The sequence below is a fragment of the Pteropus alecto genome, unplaced genomic scaffold (genome assembly GCF_000325575.1).
Source record: "Pteropus alecto unplaced genomic scaffold, ASM32557v1 scaffold19, whole genome shotgun sequence".
Classification (NCBI taxonomy): Eukaryota; Metazoa; Chordata; class Mammalia; order Chiroptera; family Pteropodidae; genus Pteropus; species Pteropus alecto.
The window spans coordinates 100194-120896 of record NW_006442490.1 but is presented as its reverse complement, the minus strand read 5'-3'; the positions used below and the strand labels follow the sequence as shown (position 1 = coordinate 120896).

The window sequence follows — 20703 nt, the reverse complement described above, 5'->3', positions numbered from 1 at the left end:
TCTCATTCCCCCATTATTCCCACTCCATGGGCACTTACCTGCTGGACTTATCTGGAAACCTATAACTTCTGAGTCATTATAGGAAGGAATGTTGAAACAGCATTGTGCGGAAGTGAGTTACTGCTGAAAGGTTACCATTTTGCCTCCCATCACACACACCTTACCGTACTCAGTAGAAAGTGTTCGAGCATATATCAATGTGTATGTTTATAAATTACATGCATGAATACTGTACTATTAAGCTTAATATAAAACAATATAATACAAATAGAATTTTAAAAGAATGGGCTAAAAATAGACATTGAAGTTCTGATATTTTCTTCTTGTACCTCAATAGATTGCTCCATCTGGAGCCCACTGCACTACAGCTCTACTACCTTCCGGAAGCATCTTAGGTAGGTCTCCAGACAGGTTTGGTCCTAATAACTGCAGCATCCTGCTACCATTTTTGAAAACGTGAAGGTAGCAAAAAGGCACTACTTGAGGGTTTTAAAGTTGCCTATGAAGACTCTTATGCCCTCTGCTCTACCTCCATTTATAGCAAAGAAGAAAGCAGCAAAAACAAAATTTGGCAAACATACTAAATAGATGAATACATTCTAGAGATCTGCTATACATATTGTGCCTGTAGTTAACAGTAATGCATTGTACACAAATATTTGTGAACAGGGTAGATCTCATGTTAAATGTTCTTCCCACAATAAAATAAAATAAAATAAAATAAACATTTATTATCTGGCCTGCTATTCTACAGTTCTGGGTTTATGTGTACAATATTCATACCCATATTTTTAAGAAACCTAATAACAGCATTTTCTATCATATGGCTTTCCCACTACCTTTCCTTTCATTGAAAGGAATACCCAACAGCAACACAATCTTTGTGTTTTATTAATGCAATAACGCTGTTCATTATTAAATACAGATTTTCTAAATTATTAATACCTTAGCTGTTGTGCAAAGTTTAACTGAGGCTTGTCAAAACCAGAGAAGTATGAAAACAAATTCAAATTTGGTAGTGATTATTGCTTGAGATGAAACGATAGCATAAATACCTAAAAACAAGTCTAATTTCAGTTAATAAATGAAGTATTTTTACATTTATATTTGTTACAAAGGTAAATTTTCAAGGAAAACAATTCTTTACAACAATTACACTGCTCACTGCAAACCCACAAAAAGAAAATTCCAAGGAATTTTTAGTAGAGAAATTCCAAAAACATTTGCCTAAGTGCTTGAAATTTTTCAAAATGGAAATAGCTCTTTTTTGATTGTTGTAAAAATTTTATAAAGATAGAGAAAACATAAAAGTTTCTATGTAATCCTATCTTTCTAGAGATAACACTGTTAATGACTTGGTATAGATCCTTTCAGGTTTTTTAATATCCACATAAACATGTAAAATATTTTTTCCTAAATGAGACCATATTATACATACTGTTCTATGTATTTTTTTTTCTCTCACTTAGAAATAAATCTGAACCTCTTTCCATGCCAATATATAACCACCTATATCATTCTATCAGATCCATGTAAACGCTGCCTGGCAACACATCTCACAAACATTCATAATTTAGTCAACCCCCAAATGATGGGCTTTTAGGTCATTTTTAATCTCTTATGATTATAAACAGTGATAAAGAGCATACTTTTCTTAAGCCAGAGGGCACTGACTCAAACATTGCATAGACATAGCAGTTCATTAGTTATTGTAATTAAGACAAACTGAAATTCAGATGCATCTTTTTAAAACATCTTTTTTAATAACCTGGGTTTTGGTGTTTTGTAAAAGTATGTTTTGTGGGTTCCTCTTAGTTAAATTTCTATTAAATGAAAAAAATTAAGTGTATGAGATTATAGGTGCTTTTAAAAATTTATTGCTATATGTTTTTATATAATAAACTTAAGAAACTTCTCATTTTACTGCCTTTCGATACGTTTTAAAATCCAAATTTTTCATGATATAGCTATAGCCTTTGACCATTTTCCAGCTAGCTCAGAGCCTCACAACATTGTTGCACTTGTAATATGTCTAATAAACACTTTCCAAGCTACAGACATGAAAAAATAATGCCATTTCAAAACTTCCCCCAAAACAATCTCGATTTTTTTCAACACTTTAGTTCAGAGAAACTTAATGGAAAACCTTTAAATTCTACATACTGGAAACCACACATAAGTTACTACAGTCATGTGCCACACAACGATGTTTTGGTGAACTACAGATGGCATATGCAACAGTGGTCCCATAAGATTATAACCGCGCTGAACAATTCTTATTACCTAATAATGTTGTAGCCATCATAATCTCATAATGTAATGCACTACTCACGTGTTTTTGGTGATGTTGGGGTAAACAAACCTACTATGCTACCACTCATATAAAAGTATAGCACATACACTTATGTACAGTATATAGCATTTGATAATGATAATAAACCACCATGTTACTAGTTTCTGTATTTACTATATTATACTTTTTATCATTATTTTAGGGTGTATTCTTTCTACTTATAAAATAAAGTTTGCCATAAAACAGTATGCTGTATTACACCAGTGGTGGCTGTCTCACGGGTCCTGTGTTTTCCATGTTTCCTGATTGCATCATTTTCTCTTGTGCTTGACTTAATCTCATATTATTCTATGCAGTAACATGCAATACAGATTTGTAGCCTAGGAGCGATAGGCTATAACATATGGCCTAGGTGTGTAGTAGGCTACACTACCTTGGTTTGTGTAAGTGCATTCTATGATATTCACAGAACAAAACTGTCTAATAACACATTTCTCAGAACGTATCCCAGTCATTACATGGTGCATCACTGTATTATTTTAATAGTTAAAAATATCACTTTGTCAGCATAGACTAAATCAATCACCATTATACACTATTAAAGGAGAAAACATTACTCAGTTTCCTGTGGTAACTACCTACAAATAGGACATGTTGGCCAAGAATGGATATGAGACTGTTCTGGTATTGCCTTTGCTCTAGAGGGTGGCAACGGCAGTGGAAAACTTGTAAGACAAAGATAATCAATCCAACAGACCTTACCAGATAAGAAGTCCAGCCTTCCTAATGTAGCCCATGCACATATTTCCTGTGTAACTACAGCTAGTCCTTCTTATCCATGAGTTCTACATCTGCAGATTCAACCACCCTTGATCTGAAGATGGTTAAATCCAAGGATATGGAACAAATGGGTATGGAGGGCCAAATAAGGTACTTGAGAATCTACAAATTTTGTTATCTGAGCGGGGGGGGCGGGCAAGGTGTGATTCCTGGAACCTATCTCCCTTGGACACCAAGGGACAGATGTACTCTGTGCTGAGGACACAATGGTGAACAAAACAAATAAGGTATCTGCTATCATTGAACTTCTTGACATGGATGGCTTAGAAAGAGTTTTTTTTCCAAAACAGAGGTCACCATGTGTTATTCCAGTATCACCTATCTTCATTCATCTTCTCCAACTTTACAATTAGGAGAATACTTCAATATATTTCAGATACCAATTGTTCATTATAAAAATAAAAATAAAGTGCTCGGTTAATACACATTGCAATTATTTAGCCTTTTAGGGTGATTTTTCACCTGAAGTCTAATAAATTTAAAAATAAAAGGGGAAAAGTAAATATAACTAAACTTTTAACCCTTAATATTCTTGACTATTAAACTGGTCTGTAAAATATAAAAATGAGTTCCAATGACCACTTTAAGTTATGAATTTAACATCAAACAACAAATACTCATTACATGCCTTTCTTGTTCTATAGAAGGCATTTTAAAGGGGAATCTTGCATTTGATAAATATTTATAAGTCACCTTAATATTGATCTGAGATCAAGGTGACATTTGACAGAGGGTCTCTTTCACCTTTAAAAGAAGAAAAGCTGGTCCTGTCAGTCAATAATAGTTGCTGAAAAGAAAACAATCTACTAGCTACTACCTAGTTCCTAGTATGTGTATCACCAGAAAATGTGGGCACTCCCTACATGGACTGAGAAGGCTCTTGGCTACAGTAAATCAAAGAGGCATTACCTCCTGTGATATCAAAATAAACATGCTAAGATGAACAAACTGATAGGGATCTATGAATTAATATAATAACAAGTAGACTTTTTTAATTCCTCATATATAATGTGGCAATTTCAAGTACAGCTGCTGTCACAGTCATATATCACTATCAATAAATGTCCATGGTTTTATATGGAAAATTTTATCTTCCTCCTCTTATAATAGGGTTGAAGGGGATAATAAGAAGTTAAGAGCGGGGTTGGGGGGAATGATGTCCAAAGAGTTGAAGATGAGGATAGTGTCAATGTTGAAAGAATATATCATAACACTTCTGAATGTCTAAGCTGGAAGGAAATGAGGAATGGAGAGGGATTCAATTAATAGCCCACAGGGGATATTATAATCTACTTAGTTTAATTAACTTCAACTTTAATGAGATTTTTTTTTCAAAATAATATGAACAGTGCACCAAGCTTGGCTTATTGCCAAACACAATCTCTCCTTCTTTGAACTAATTAAATGAGAAAGGATATAGGAAAGTCACAGAAACAAAAGTATATAATGGCCAAATTATGCTAGTATTATAAAGTATGGTACCTGCATTTTCAGGTTTTATAGATTTAAAAGGTCATGGCAACATTTGCCCTCTCCTTACAGCCTCGTCTAGTCTTCTCTCCTTTGAAAGTCCAGCTCTTGGCCTTGGGCTTGATTTTAGGTACAGATCTCTAGGTTCGGTTTTGAAGTAGTTGATTAGGTTTAAAGTGGCAGATTATTGTTCTAGTAATTATTATTGGCTCCCTGGTTTTAAAGTTAGAAATGTATAAGATCTCAATAGGGCTTCAAAAACAACTCAACATTACCTGGTTGAAACGACTGCTCGAAAAATAAACTTTCACTTAAATGTTCCTTTATTCTTTTTTCCTCTTCTTCCTTTTGTTGTTCTTTTGCAGAAGGGAGAAGAGTAGCCACAACCTCTTTCCTTCCTAAAGCCTTCCTCTGGCTTTGCTCAGAAACTTGGAGACGGAATTTGTCTATTACACCGTAGTGACAGGATCGAACATCTCTGTGACGAATCACACTAAAAGCATTCAAAAATAACAAATACTGTTTAGGTTTCTGGGAGCTTGCCAAACAGAATTCAGCAAGAGATTTCATACATTAAAACAATATTAACTGACTATAACCAAATACTCAAATACAGAAATTTGCTAATGATGTTAAAAAACAAATCACAGTAAAACCCAAAAAGAAATGGCTAATTCTAAAATATTTGATGGAAACGCATACTCTAAAACATACAATAAAAGTCAAGTAAAAAAATTCCTTTGGGCAATGGCATTTTTTCTGGATATCTGTATACAACAATATTTACTAAATAAGATACATGAAATTGTTTCTTCCCCACAGAAGTCTCATAAATTTCTATTGCCGCTTATTGTTTAAGTAATTAATCTTACCCTAGACTTAAAGTCCATGCACACAGGTAAAAATAAGCAATTTCATAAGTAAGTAATCCAGTATGACCAAACCAACAGAAGGCTAACAATACACTTCTGTATCTCTGAAGAGAAAAGAGTATAAAGCACTTGAATTTTTATGAGAGTTATCTGCAATTCCATTTATTTTACTTTGTTCTTAATAGAGAACACAGAACAATTAGGTTAAAGGTATTTATTTGGCAAGAGACTACATTTCTTTGAATTGTTCTTGCTTATTATATACTGAATGAAAATCAAAAGAAATGTGCAAAAATACATCCTCAAAGGTACATCATTTTAAGGCTTTGAGATGATGAAATGTATTCGAAAGAAAAGACTTCTGTTTCTCATTCTCACAGATTTAAACAAATATAGATTAGTTGGTGGCTTGAATTAAGTACTGGTCAATGGGTCCATCTGGTCACTACCAGTTCTGAAGTGAAAATTAAATATGGAAAGCTTTAACAAACAATCATTAATTTGATACTCTAAGATAAAATTATCTGGAAGAGCTCAGATAACCTTTTACAGATGAGTAGTTGCATACTTGCTTCCTGTTTGTATAGCTTAACTTCCAAGCTTATTAAATGAATCATTGCAGATGAACTTATATACCACTGTTCTGAGAATGTAGTATTATTAGTTTCCCAAATGTCACTAAATAGCAAGATGTTCCAAAGAAAGCTAAATTCCCTATTATAGAAAAGTTTGAATGAATAAGTTAGAACTTTAACCTTCATAAATATCCCTGTTATGACTAAAAGCACAACAATGAGGAAATGTTCATGGAAATATTAATACACGCATCGGTCCCAACATCATGAAATATTAAGTATTTGGTCAACCTGTTTAGATCATAGAAACTTCTTAACAAGAATTCTGATAAACTAAAAATTTCAACAAAAATTCAACATGTAATAAATGCCTATGTGGGAACAGCTTTAAGAAAAGACCTTTGCCAAGTTACACACATAAATATTAACACACTTAAAACATGTTACCAGGAAGTGATTGGGACTTACATATCCACACAACACTGAGGCTTTACTGCACCTGCAGCATCAACGACAACATACTTATTTGGAGTAGTACACAAAACTGAAAGAAAAAGTCACAATGGCCATTAGTGTTTTGTTTTTTGTTTTGTTTTTTTAATTAGCTTCTACAAGTAAAAAATTAGTAGGGACTGTTAAAAGCCAGCAAATAGACCTAGGAGACTCACCTTTGAACTTTAAGGCAAATTCATAGGGATTATATAGAGTCAACACTTGCTTATGTGTTGACTGGTCATCTGCATAAAATATTAGCTCCGTGGGAAACACAAAAACAGGAAGATTTCCTTCCACTAACTCTGGATGTCTTTTTTGTTGATGCATTGGCACTGAATCCCCCTTGCTGTAGCTTCTGTTTTTACACTCTCAAATCTATTTTGGACTTTTCTTAAAGTCGGTTAAAAACACCAAAGCATTTTGGCAATCTAGAAAGAGAAGAAAAGAAAAAGAAAACTGAATGATAAAACGGTTTTCATTTGCTGTACCACCACAAAAGGCATGTTCAGCATGCATTAAAATAGGCCCCCAAATCATTTAAACACGACTTTTGACTTTTCCTCTTGGCATACTTATATAGCTTTTTACCAAACTATGCAAATAAATTTATACGTGCTCCTTTCACATTCAAGATTTCAACCCATGATAAATAACAGACTCGATTGAAGGAATAAAGGAGGCATTCTACCTCAAATTAATCACCTTTCAAAGAGATGAGATCAATGGAACACTCTTTTTAAACATCAGATTTTTTAAAAAACTAATTTTGAGAGCCAATCAGAATTCTTAAAGACTAAAACATGTAAAACAAAGTTAAGTTTCCATGATTTATGGGATAAAAACATGAGAATCATTTTTACACTCATTTCAACAATGCTTTAGTTAGTGCCTTCTGGCAGCATGGGTGGGAGATTAATCTTTTTTTCTACCAAAACCCAAGATAAACAAAAAAATGTCTGGAAGGGAAGCCAAATATCCAGACTTGCTAAACAGGCCATGGAGTTTTCTATGAAAATTCAGTCAGTAAGTAGACCTTGGCATTCCAGTGGCACTGTGCCTCCCCTCCTACGTCAAATACACAGGCTTCATGAGAGCTATTTTTTTCCAACTTCAATGACCTTTTTGGATTCCTTCTGGGGTTCTTGAATATGTTCCAGATAGTTGTAACTGGCAGAAGTCTGACTGATAAGTGCTGTTTCTGTGTTTATTTCCTAATATAATTTTAAGCAAAATTCTAATTTAGCTAGAACTGTATGACTTTTTAAAATAAAATACAAAAGCTAAAACATACAATCAGAAATTGTCTGATTTTCACCCTATAGATCATAACTTTAAAATAGGCCATAAAGCATTTAGTACTTTGCATTCAGGTTCTCATACATTCAAAGAGAAATATAACAAATGATTAAATTGTTTGGGGCACATGTGCTCTGATTCTGATTGAAGCCTGTCCACTGTTTATCAAATACAATACTGTATAGTCATGTATGCAAATTTTTCTTTTCTTCCAGCTGAATACCTATTATAGGCCTGGAACTATGTCAAGAGTTGCACAGAGACACAGAGATGAATAATGCACAAGCCCTGTCCTCAAGAAACTCAAGTCTCATTGATGAAACAAAATAAATATTTAAGCTACCTCTAATATAATGAATACTGTTGTTTATCAAGTACTAGGGAATTAGAAGACTACATGAATAATTTTACCCGGAAGAAAGGCCAGGGGATGGCATTTGAGGTAATCCTTAAAGAAGAGAAGGGTACACACTTCTGTGCTAGGGATTGGGGGTATAGGTAGGGAAGGCATTCAGGCCTAGGGAACAACATAAGCAAAGGTGCAGAAACGTGACGGTAAGGGAGAACTCTCAGAAGGTCTTAATCCATAGGCTGTCCCAGATCATCATGCTACTTTATATCCATATACTTTATGGTATGCATGCAGCTCATAACAGTGTTTTTTTTTACTGAGCTGAAAGGGCCTATAGACATTTTTATTTGTAATAATATTTAGCATTTGTATAATTCATAACAGATTATAAATTTTTCATTAATTATATACATTGAATGAATTAATATATATAAAGCTTTTAGTAGTTACTGTAGTCCAAGCAATGTTCTAAGTGTTTGTTGTTGTTATTAAATTAGGAAGAGACCAGACTAAGACAAAAAATGTCAGCAGGCCGCCTCCTTCCTAATAGTATTCTTTCCACTATACCAAACGTACTGTCCATTTCAATAAAAGATTATTCTGAAAAGCATCTGATTAAATAATTGTAATTTTAAGTTTTTATTTGCCATGAATTTCTTTTCCTAAGAGCCATACACACTTGTATTTGGATAATGTGCTCTCAGAAGTTTGGTATCTTATTTTTTTCAATAGAAAATAATAAGCTCTATAATTACTTTCTCAGTAAGCTTGGCTATCAGGAATAGACCACCTAAATTTGGCATCACTGAATAATATTAACATCACATTCTAAAACAAGATGAGAAGTTAGCTTATGATAAAAGGTGGAATCTCTGATTTGTAGAAGCCAGTTTAGTCAATAAATGTTGATAAAAGAGGGTATACATCTAGGGAAAAAAAGTTGAATTTATTTCTCACTCCTTATAAAATTCCAAAACTTTATTAAGGTAAATTCCAAATGGATCAAAGCTTTAAATGTACAGAAATAAAATAAAACACTAGAAACCATGGGAAATCTATTTTTTATAATCTTAGGCTTTCTAACAACCAGAAACTGAAAACTATTGATAAATTCAACTATATAAAAATTCCTAAAATTTTGCATGGCAAACAACTTTTTTTAAGCAAAGCCAAAAGAATATTTTCAATCTATATTATAGGCAATGTCTAATTTCCCTACTATATAGAGAAGGCCTACAAATCATTACAAAAAAGACAACTCAATATAAAAATGAGCAAACACTATAATATTTTATAGAAAAGAACAAATTTTTTAGACTTACAAAAGGTTGTATAACATCATTCACAAGAAATATAGACTAAAGCTATACTGAAATAAATGTTTTTACTTGTCAAATTGGCAAAAATCAAAAAGTTTGACAGCACTAGGTGGAGCAATCAGGCATGTTCTTAACATTGCTGGCAGGGAGATAAATTGGCACATCCACTGTATCTGCCAAAATAAAATGCACATTGTAATGCAGGAGCCTCAGGTCTGGAACTTGCTCCTGGGTTTGGATATTCCAGAAAAACCACTAGGAGGACCAGAGGGGTGAGAAATGCCGTTTGTTACTCACAAGGCAGGGAAGCTTCAGCAGCGGCTGCTTGGAGCTGCAGGAAAAAGCTGCAGCTGACCAAGAGCAAGCAGAGTTTTTTATGCCCACAAACAGAGGGAGGGTTAATCTTATTGAGGTAGCAGCCACCTTCTCAGACGGATGGGAGCAAGGTGTACTGCTTGGTTACAGGAGCAGATAATGTCCATGGGAGCAGCAGAAAACGTCCTTAGGAGTGGGCACTGCTGAAAGCTCTTTGTGCACTGTCTTTCTTGGCTGCTGGCCAGGTAGCTATCAGTCTCCTGAGTATGTGGAAGGGCTGTGTTCTGAGTTAACCCTACACTTCACCCCAACATAGCTCCTCCATCTCACATTCTTCACGTCACCTCTTCCGGACAGGAGGTCCGTGGATGATTGGAGCATTTGTATATTGCATCTATATATCACAAATAAAGACTACATCCTAACACTAACAAGAGTACACATAAGCCAAGCAGTCCTGTTACCAGGTAATGGCCCCAATGGCTCAAGGAGGGCCACCAATTGGTTAAGGGCTTTGTTCCAAGTGCTGCAACACATGTGGCTACAATTCCTGTTACAACTCCCACCAGTTTCTTGATCATCCCTCAATATTGAGGGAAGAGAGGCAACAACCGCTATGGCTGCTTTTTGCTAAAAAGAGGCAGAGTTCAGGGGTTAGAGGAATGAAACTATCCTACATTCCAGTGAACGTATTGTTAGTTTTTGGTTTACTATGACTACAAAGCAACTTTCTACATGAGTCTACTTATTTGAGTCTCAACTTCCCCAGAGGTATTACTGTAGGTTTAGCAGGTTGTATTAGCCATTGTATAGATGCCTCCTATGTCTAGGAAAACAAAAGGAAAACAAAGGTTAATAATCGGAGCAAATTATAAACCAGCTTCTGAGTTTGTAAGGCTGTCAGTAAAGATTTCTAGATATAAGGCTGGAAGCATCTTCCACAACTTGAAATCTCCTTGATGATGTCCTCGGACATCAAGGCAAACTCTTTGTGTGGCCCACATAGCACCAGTCACTGAGATTGTTCAAACATAAGCTGTTGTGGCAATCTCTTTAATTTTATATTAAGTTGTCCATCTTTGGCTTGCATGGCTTGGAAAAAGCAGTTATAGTTTTCAATAATTCCTAGTTAAAGGATGGAAAAAACATTACAAATTGAAAACACATTCGAAAATCCACAGAGAGATATTGGAGAAAACTAGAAGAATTCAGGACCCTGTCCGATTTACAAGTAGAAAATAAAATAAAACCTAAAAGACAATGAATAGCATAAGAATCTAATGTTTACCTAGGTATATTTCAATTTTTTTAAGTTAATTTTTTTTTTCAGTTATAGTGGGCATATGATACTGTATTAGTTTCAGGTATACAGCATGATTAGACATCTATATAACTCACAAAGTGATCACCCTAATAAATCTAGTGCCCCTCTGACACCATATATAGTTATAATATTATTGGCTATATTCCTTATGCTATACTTTATATCTCTATGACTATTGTGTAATTACCGATTTGTACTTAACCCTTTCCCCCCTTTTCACCAACACCCCCAACTCTCTCCCATCTGGTAACCCTCGAAATGTTCTCTATGAGTTTTTTTTGTTGTTGTTCTTTAGATTCCACATGTGCGCAATCATATGGCATTTGTCTTCCTCTATCTGACTTACTGCACTTAGCACAATACCCTCTAGGTCCTTCATGAAATATCTTTTTCCATCCCATTACTTTTAGTCTGTGTGTGCCTTTTAATCTGAAGTCAGTCTCTTTTGTAGGCAGTATATGTAAGGGTCTTGTTTTCTTATCCATTCAGCCACCCCATCTTTTGATTGGAGCATTTAATTATTTTTCATTTGAGGTACTTGTCAATAGATGTGTGGTTACTGCCATTCTTTATTTAGACTTTTGATACGTATATAGTTTTTCTTCTTATTTTTCCCCCTGTTTAATCCCCCCTCCCACTTCCACCCTTGACCAAGGGATGTTGTCATCTCCTTTTTTTTTTTTTTTTAAGAACTGGATCTCTGAAGGCGGGGTGTCTCTTCCCACACACTTGCGGCGTGCAGCCAGGGGCCCAGCACACCCGGAGTATGGTTTGTGGCTCCACCTGGGGTGCGAACCCAGGATCTTCTGAGTGTAAAGCAGACATGCTAACCACTACGCTATGGAGCCACCCCTATTTTTTCTTTTTAAAGAAGTCTCTCCAGCATTTCCTGTAATACTGGCTTGGTGGTGATGAACTCCTTTAGCTTTTTCTTGCCTAGGAAGCTCTTTATCTATCCTTCAATTCCAACTGATAACTTTGCTGGGTAAAGTAATCTTGACTGTAGGTCCTGGGTTTTCATCACATTGGATATTTTGTGCCAAGCCATTCCAGCTTGTAAAGTTCTGTTGAGAAATCAGCTGCCAGTCTTATGGGAGCTCCCTTGTATATAATTAATTGCTTTTCTCTTGCTGCTTTTAAGATTCTCTCTTTGAATTTAACCTTTGACATTTTAATAATGATGTGTCTTGGTGTGGGCCTCTTTGAGTTTCTCTTTCTTGAGACTCCCTGAGCTTCCTGGGGTTGTATGTATATTTCCCCCACCAGATTAGGGAAATTTTCTGTCATTATTTCTTCGAATAGGTTTTCAATTCCTTGCTCTCTTCTCCTCTGGTACTCCTATGATGTGAATGTTGTTATACTTGACAGTGCCTCAGAGTCTTCTTAAACTACTCTCATTTTTGGAGGGGAGGGGATTCTTTTTTCTTGTTGCTGTTATGATTGGGTGTCCTCTGCTACTCCATCTCCTATGTCACTGATTCAATCCTCCGTTTCCTCCACTCTGTTGATTCCCTCTAATGTACTCTTCATCTCAGATATTGTATTGTTCATTTCTGACTGGCTCTTTTTTTGTTTTCCATCTCCATTTTTATGTTTCCTATTTCTTTGTAAAAGTTCTCATTGAGTCCATCTACTCTTCCCATAAGTTCCTTGAGCATCCTTGCAACTAGTGTTTTTGAACTCTGCATCTGGTATATTCCTTGTCTCCATTTTGGTAAATTCTTTTTCTGGAGCTTTGTTCTGTTCTTTCATGTGGGACATGCTTGTCTTCCCATTTTGTTTGCCTCTCTGTGTCTGTTTCTATGTAGGTAGGGCTCCTAAGTCTTCCAGTCTTAGAGAAGCTTTGTGTAGTAGGTGTGCTGTGGGGCCCCTTGGCACAGACCTGGGAGGAGTCTAGCTGCAGGCCAAGTTCAGCCATAGCCTGTGTACCTCCAGGGCCACCTGTTAAGAGTCACCAAGCAATCCACATATGGCTGCCACCTATGTGGGGCTTGAGGCTGTTCAGCAAGAGGTACAGGGCACGCTAAGACCAGATGCTGCTTCTTGGAGTTTTGTGAGCCTGTGAGAGATTTTATGAAAGTCTGCAGCAGGAACCAAGACAGCTATATGGAATAAATCACTGCAAACGGCTTGGGTGGGCCCACAAGTGGGGAGCAGCAGAGTCTCAGGGAATCCCCTAGGTGAAGTGACCTGTGTTATCCAGGTCCACAGCGCCTGCATCTGCAGCCTGGGTGTGGGGAGGACTCAACAAAGGAACAATGGCTTCTGCCTGCGCTTCTATCTGGGAGCAAGCCACCCCTCTAGCCCTTGCGTGAAGCCCGACAGCTCAGTGCCTCCCTATAGGTCCCTGGCGCCCCTTGAGCAGCTGCCCCAGTGCTGGAGCTCAGAGTGAGTAAGTCCATCAGCAAGTAAGGCCAGGCATGGGCCCTTTAAGAGGAATGTCTGTGGCTCCTACAGTCTTCCATCTTACTCAGCCACAACCTCTGCTGGTTTTCAGTCAGAGATTGTGGGGACCCCTCTTCCTAGCACTGGAACCCTGGGCTGGAGATCCCAGTGTGTGGCTGAGACCCCTTGCTCCTCAGGTGGGAGAGGTAGCTCTGCAGCCAAGATAGCCCTCCTGATTCTCGATCGCCACACGCAGTTGTGGGACCCGGCCATTTCACATCTCTGCCCCTCCTACTGTTTTGAGGTGACCTGTTATTTGAGGTGACTTAGTTGTTGGGCTTCTGTTCAGCCAGGCCTCTGGTGAATCCGCATACTGGTTCCTCTGGAGTTTTGTTATAATTTCGGTGTGGTCGCTAGAGGAGGTGTGAACAGTCACTACCTTCTAACACCATCTTGAATTTTTAACAGGACATGTTTTTTTCTTTCCTCTCCAACTACCCCTATTATTTACCAAAGATAGCCAAATTCAGATTCATTAATTTGCAAAATAAGTCGTTTCAATAAACTTGGCCTAACTAACATTTGCGTAATCCCAGCAAGAATTTTAATTAACCAGCTAGGCACTTTTAACTCTGCTTTGCTAGAATTTTACAAGGAATCTTCAGATTGATCTTAAAAGGCTTCACAAGGCCAGAAAAGTCAAGGTAAGGACTTGCCCTCAGAGGATGCCTAAAATACCTATAGGTTTCAGTTGAGTTTCTCTCTTCTTGAGATCTCCAAAATATCTCAAGATTCTTGCACCTGCCAAGAAGTGACACTCTTTACTCAAATAGGAAGGCTGCTGGGAACCAGGAGAGCCATGTACCAGGCCAATATTCCCAAAGGCTTTTATTGGCTTCCAGAAGTCAACCTTAATTCCTTAAAGTTGTTTGGTCATATCTAAGTCTCTGCATTTCTCTCAAATATGACACTCCAGTCAAAGGCTTGGTAATAAAAACTAGTTTCCAATCATGTCCTGTTATAAAGAGAACAGATTGTTATTGAACTTATGCAAATAATCACATTGCCATGAAAGTAAGACTACTTACTCACTAAAAGTGTTTGGATTCTAGAGGGGTAAGTAGGGAGGAAAAGAAACACTCCAATTCTGCACAATTATTAGCAAAACCTAGTTCTTACTGTTGTGGAGATTCAATTTCCTTAAGTAGCCAAGGGCCTGATTAAGACGACATAGAACATGGAAAACGATTTTGATAAAAAAATTTTTAAAAATTGTTTTCTTCAGGCAGGAAAACCTTTTCTATAATATCAGTAGCAGACTAATAGTCCAAGAAACTCTGTCTTATTTAGCAGAGGGAGAAAACACAACTCTGATTTTAAATTAGTCTGCTTTTGACATTTAAATTTATTTCCAATCTTGTTTAGCTTAACCATATCTACAGTTTCCTCTTTCAAGATTTCACAGACCTTCTGCAACTTTATTCATCTCTTCAGTTTGCCTCTTCTTACTCCATTAAAAATAACCAACTTTAGGACAAACTACTTTCCTTTTATCTCCTTTAAAATACACCTCTATACCTTATACCTTCTGTTACTAAACATACACAGTTCTCTTTCAATTGTAATACGAATTCTTAACTCTCAGAGACCTCAATTTCTAATGGCAGTTAGAAAGTAAACAATTAACATCCTTTAGATTGGCAAATTTATGAATATATTTTGTAACCTCTAGAAGTATTTCATTTGCCCTTGACAGTTTTACAGAGGCTGGGAAAATGTGGGGGCAAGTTATGGCTTGCTGTAAGTCTGAAAGAGAGTCAGAGGTTAGCATGACATCATCAATATACTGGTACAGTTGTATGGTAGAGGGTTTAGCCTAGCCAGTCAAATCCTCAGCCACAAAACCATGGCAAATAGTGGGGCTATGGAGATACCCCATAAGTAGGACAGTGAAGGCCCATTGTTGTCCTTCCCAGGTAAAGGCGAATTGATCTTGAATGGGTAAATATTTTGGACATATCCTGGTCCCATAAAAAGTCATCCAGGCAAGGAGCTGAGGGTTGAGAGTATCCCCGGCTTGAGGTCCATTCAAAGGTACAGACAGGTGCCAGCCTGTCAAGCAGGGGTTGGAATTTCTGCTCCAGTTTAAGCTGCTGCCACGGAGCTACCAGTACTGTATTGGGTTGCTTATTAATCATTTCTTTATCAGATCCCGGCCTTTATCAGATCCATCCATAGTTGCCTTCTGGTCACCTTTACTGGGCCATCCTTACTTTCTGCCTGCACACCCACAATTGACTCTCTCTTTCCCCTGGACCCGTCAGGCCCCCTGTTTCTGCTTGGCCAGTTCCATTTTGTCCAAATTGGGAACAACCTGTGCTGCCACCTAGATTGTCCTCCCCCCTCGGGTGGACAGAATGGGCACCAAAGTACCATAACAGGCCAACAGGGCAATCTGGATGATGCAGTCCCGCATACCTGCAGTAAATGGCACCACATCAAGGCCCTCAAATGGTTCGATGTAAATAGCATGCCTCATTCCCATCTCCCTAACGAACACTTACAGTTCTGACATGGATATCTAGCACAGCTGGGCCATCGGCAAATTGCCTTCATTTGGACAAGCCCTGCGGCAACCCGCCATGAGCCAATTCAGCAGAGATGCGTTTTCTGCATATTGGATTGCCTCATATGTGTTGGCGCAAAGAGAGTGAGTGGTGACAGAGGCCATATGGGTTAATTCCTCCCCAGACAGTATTATGCTGTACACACCCATGTCCCAGAGGTGGAGTAGCCACCCTGCGATGGGCTCTGATCCTTTCGGGCTCTGATCCTTTCTGGTGGAACTTGGCAGCCAGCTCTACCAAGTTGTATATGGCTGGGCGGAGGTGTATAGATGTTGAAGGGGAGGAGGCAGGTTCCTCGAATCTTGCTGCTCGGGGCATTTCTGTTGTCTTTAGTTTCTAAACAATTACCGTGCAGGCCCGAAACACACATGTGGCTTCCTCTGGGAGGGACTCCTCTATTTCTTCATCTGACTCAGACTTTCTGTTGTGGGATCCCACTTATAGGGGTTCCATTCAGACTGTGTAATTACTGCCCAAAAGCTCTTGTTAGCTTTTGCCCCCAAACCTGTGCAAAGCAGCAGGCTAGGTCCTGCTGCTATTCACTAGTCTATTCTGTCATCCAAGAATATCCTTGCTATTGGCCTATGTGACTCACAGGTCTCCTTCTAGCCTTACTTCCTCTTCCACATTCTTCACCCTTTCCTCAGCCTGCAACTGTTTAGCGGTAGCCTCATGCAGTGCCTGCAGAAGGGGCCAGCCCGATGCGGCTGCTACGACCTGCAGCTCTTTCTTTTTAAAGAATACAATTCCCCTACTTTCAGTAAAACCTGTAAGAGGCCCATAGGTGTGTTGGGGGTGTCCTCCCATTCCTTTGTGGGCTCCAAGAATCTAAAAGGCTTGCCACATCAAACAACATGGACCTAGAGGCCCACTCCGGGATTCCTCCTGGCAGACTCTCACCAGGCATGTTCTCCCACTCACTTGAAGTCAACTTAACCAGGGTACTTTCCGGAATACCCTCCCAGCTACACCAATTGTAATACAGGAGCCCCATGCCTGGAACTTGCAACAGGGTTTAGATATTCCAGAAAAACCACCAAGACCAGAGGGGTGAGAAATTCCACTTATTAATCATGAGGCAGAGAAGCTTCAGCAGCAGCTGGTCAGAGCTGCAGAAAAAGCTGCTGCTGACCAAGAGCAAGCAGAGTTTTTTAATGCACACAAGCAGAGCGAGGGGTAATCTCACTAGGGGAGCAGCCACCTTCTCAGACAGATGGGAGCAAGGTGTGCTGCTTGGTTACAGGTGCAGATAACGTCCATAGGAGCAGGAGAAAACGTCCTTAGGAGTGGGCACTGCTGAAAGCTGCCTCTGGCCGGGCAGCTATCAGTCTTCGGAGTATGTGGAGGGCCTGTGTTCTGAGCTAACCCTATACACACACACCCTCAGATCTAGATATTCTACTTCTAGGAATTTATCCTGTATAAATATTCCCCTTGTGTGAAATCATGTATGTGAAAGGTGGGGTTTTTTTTTTTTTGCTTTTTTTTTCAGCACTGAGGATTAAATAATTCATGTGAAGCACATAGAATGAAGCTTGGCAGTCAATAAGAGCTAGATGTTGTTGTCAATAGCAAGATTGGAAACAGCCCAACTGTCCATTAATAGTCAATTCATTAAATAAAGTATAATACAGCCATCCGTTGGGATACCAAATATCTGTTAAGAAGAAAGAGGAAGCTCTCTGTGTAGTGTAGATTTGGACTGATCTTCAAGTGTAGCGTTAAGTGAGAAAAGCAAGGTGCAATGCAGAGTGTGGAGTATGCTGCCATTTGTGTGGAAAAGGGAGATAAAAGAATACATAAACCTATTTTCATGGATATGGGTAAAATATCTCTGGAAGGATAGCCAGGGCTGCCCGTGGAAAGACAATCTGAGTGGCTGGGGACAGGGGTGGGAGGAGAGTTTCCTCTGGATACACTTTTGTATGTTTTGAATTCTGAACCCTATAAATACCTATTCAAAAGTTTTTTTAAAGGTCAAATTAAATAACAACCCACTAAGGCCTAATTTGGAAAAGGTACCAGTTATGAAATACAATATGGAATTTAGAAACAATGTGTGAAAAATCTGTTAATTGCATTTTCCAATTTATCCTTTGATAACATTGAAAACCTTAATACTATGTGTAAAATAGAATAATTTCAGTTATCTAAAATAATTTTACATGCAACATAAACTCATTACAATAAACAAAAGGTTTATTTAAGATAACTGGCAAATAGGAAAATGTAAAACTTTTTGTTATAAAGGAATATGAGTTGATTTGTAAATCTGACTAGAAGTCAAAATTAACCACACAGAACAAGTGCTAAACTCTTGGTTCTAACTCTAAGGAGAAGTTAGTTGTCACAGGTCAGAGTAGAAATTTTACTAGCTTTAAGCTTTCTCTTTACCAGTTGAATACGTACACATTTTCCTATGAATTGTGAATAGGCTGACTACCCCTGGTCACCATAAGTGTTTAATCATTTATGAGCAGTTTATTATCCCTGTTCCCATCTCTCACTTATCTTGCCTAAGATAAAAGTGGCCTCCTAAACTTCAACCAATGGAAATTAGGGAGGAATTAGCACCAGGTCACCAGGGCAATACTGGAGACTGCCAAGAAACCCAATGAAGATAACATGTGCCTTTAATTGATGGTTTTACAGATACTAACACTTTCTCCTTGCTCCAGTCCATATTGCAAAATGATAAGGTACGAAAATTCTGGGGACAGATTATATACTAAGCCAATAAAACCTTATAGCGAATTGGATTATAAGGTTGCTTTCCAAAAGTCAAGCACACACAAAGTCAAAGAATATTAGCTCCCGACCCTTATCATTTTACTGCTGAGGAAATCATGCCCAGGGTGGTTAAGGGACTTACCAGGGTATTGGTGGCACGACTCTGGTCTTCGGACTCACACTTCCCTATACAGTCATCATCTCCTCTGTGTCTCAATTCAAAAGTCCTGCCTCCCTTGAGTGACGTCAGAAGCATGGCGGAGTGAGGGATGTCCCCGGATCTCTCCCCTTGAAATAACAACAAGCTCAACATCTAAAACTCAAAAATAACACCCAACCTGAACACAAGCACGTCTGAGTGAGTGATCTAGGCATAAGAGTTTCCAGAGGTCAGAACTATGGGAGTCTGGAGGGTAGACTGAAAGGAACAAAGAAGCTGCCTCATGCAGCCAGAGCTCCCTGCAAGAGGAGGGGGAGGGGAAAATTTGAGGCAGGTTCCCCGAACAGCCCTGCCTGAGGGATCAGCAAGTTCTACGCATTGGTGCCCAAGGATCAGGGCAGAAAGTGGAGCGGGAACTAAGTGTGGAGGGGCAACTGTGTCTTAGCAGCCGCAATTGTGAAGCAGGAGGCTGAGACACAGAGACTAATAACAACCCCCACCAACCAACCCAGAGCGTGCCCTCCCTCCACCCAATATCCTCTCAAACCTAGCACCATGAAGCCCTAGGAGAATCTGACCAAATGGTATCAAAACAAAACCCACTATCAGTACCCTGGGAGTGAGGGTAGCCAATCGTGACTTGAATATTTGATATACCAGAGAGAGAAAAAGCATTATTAGCCTCAAAGCAGAAATCCAAGAGGCTTGGATCCCACTTACTGGAAATCAAAAGAAAAACACCTTATCAACAGGCTAAAGAGAGACCTCTATATAATAAATCTTCTTTCTGAAAAAAAAAAGCAGAATACACTCCCATTAATGCCCAGCCAGAGAAATAGCCATCAAACACCATGAACAACCAGAGTGACAGGGCAGCTCAGAAAGAAAGAAAAATCTCCAGAAAATAAGCTTAAAGACATAGAAATACGCAATTTAAAGGCCAGAGAATTCAGGATTGCATTTCTGAAAAAACTCAATGAGAGGCAAAATAATTCAGATAAACAATTCCAAGAAATAAGAAAAATATAGGTCAGCAAAATGAGTTTTTTAGCAAGAAGACTGAAGCCCTAAGAAAGAACCAAATAGAACTTCTGGAGATGAAGAACACACTAAAAGACATGAAGAGTAAAATAGTAACATTAGGAAATACAGCTGACCAGATGGAGGAAAGAATCAGTGATACTGAAGACAGAAATCTAGAAATAATTTAGAAGGAAGAAGAAAGAGACAGAATGAAAAATAATAAAAGAAATATGAGAAATAGCTGATACCATCAGGAAAGGCAACATAAGAATAATGGGTATACCAGAAGAAGAGAAGAAGGGATCAGAAAGCATATCCAGACAAATAGTTGATAAGAACTTCCCAAATCTAAGGAATGAGATGAAGCTTCGAATTCAAGAAGATAACAGAACATCCAATTATCTCAACCCCAAAAGGCCTTCTCCAAGACACATTATATTAAAATTATCAAAAATTAAAGACAAAGAAAGAATTCTCAAGGCAGATTGCTTCCACCAGGGAAGAAAAATTATTATACAGTGAAGGACAAGATAAGCAATTAAGCCATAACAGTATATTATTAGGTTAAAAAAAAAACGAATATAAATACTGTTATAAATATGTATTAAAAAATTTTTTTCACTTCCA

At 38.1% G+C, this 20703-nt stretch overlaps 2 protein-coding genes across 8 annotated transcripts in view; one reads left to right on the top strand and one right to left on the bottom strand.

Moving 5' to 3' along the window:
* FAM122C (family with sequence similarity 122C) overlaps nucleotides 1–8190 on the top strand; it is an 89360-nt gene extending 81170 nt beyond the window's left edge. For 2 of the 5 annotated variants that reach the window (XR_003043065.1, XM_025039654.1), the window contains 2 exons: nucleotides 338–395; nucleotides 8057–8190. Coding sequence is in view for 2 of the 5 variants with exons in the window: in XM_025039654.1 (XP_024895422.1) it covers nucleotides 338–395 (58 nt within the window). In the remaining 3 variants the exon portion in view is untranslated. Of the gene's footprint in view, nucleotides 1–337; nucleotides 1515–8056 lie in introns of those variants that run through there. The other 3 variants (XM_025039656.1, XM_025039655.1, XM_025039657.1) reach the window with 2 other exon arrangements.
* The window catches only part of MOSPD1 (motile sperm domain containing 1), a 37657-nt gene that overhangs the window by 5102 nt on the left and 11852 nt on the right, over nucleotides 1–20703 (bottom strand). The window contains exons 1-5 of one of the 3 annotated variants that reach the window (XM_025039658.1): nucleotides 19774–19823; nucleotides 19036–19181; nucleotides 6719–6973; nucleotides 6519–6594; nucleotides 4879–5096 (exon numbers count right to left, since the gene is read on the bottom strand). In XM_025039658.1, the coding sequence (XP_024895426.1) occupies nucleotides 4879–5096; nucleotides 6519–6594; nucleotides 6719–6872 (448 nt within the window). In that variant the 5' untranslated portion in view covers nucleotides 6873–6973; nucleotides 19036–19181; nucleotides 19774–19823. Of the gene's footprint in view, nucleotides 1–4878; nucleotides 5097–6518; nucleotides 6595–6718; nucleotides 6974–19035; nucleotides 19182–19773; nucleotides 19824–20703 lie in introns of those variants that run through there. The other 2 variants (XM_015596823.2, XM_006921514.3) reach the window with 2 other exon arrangements.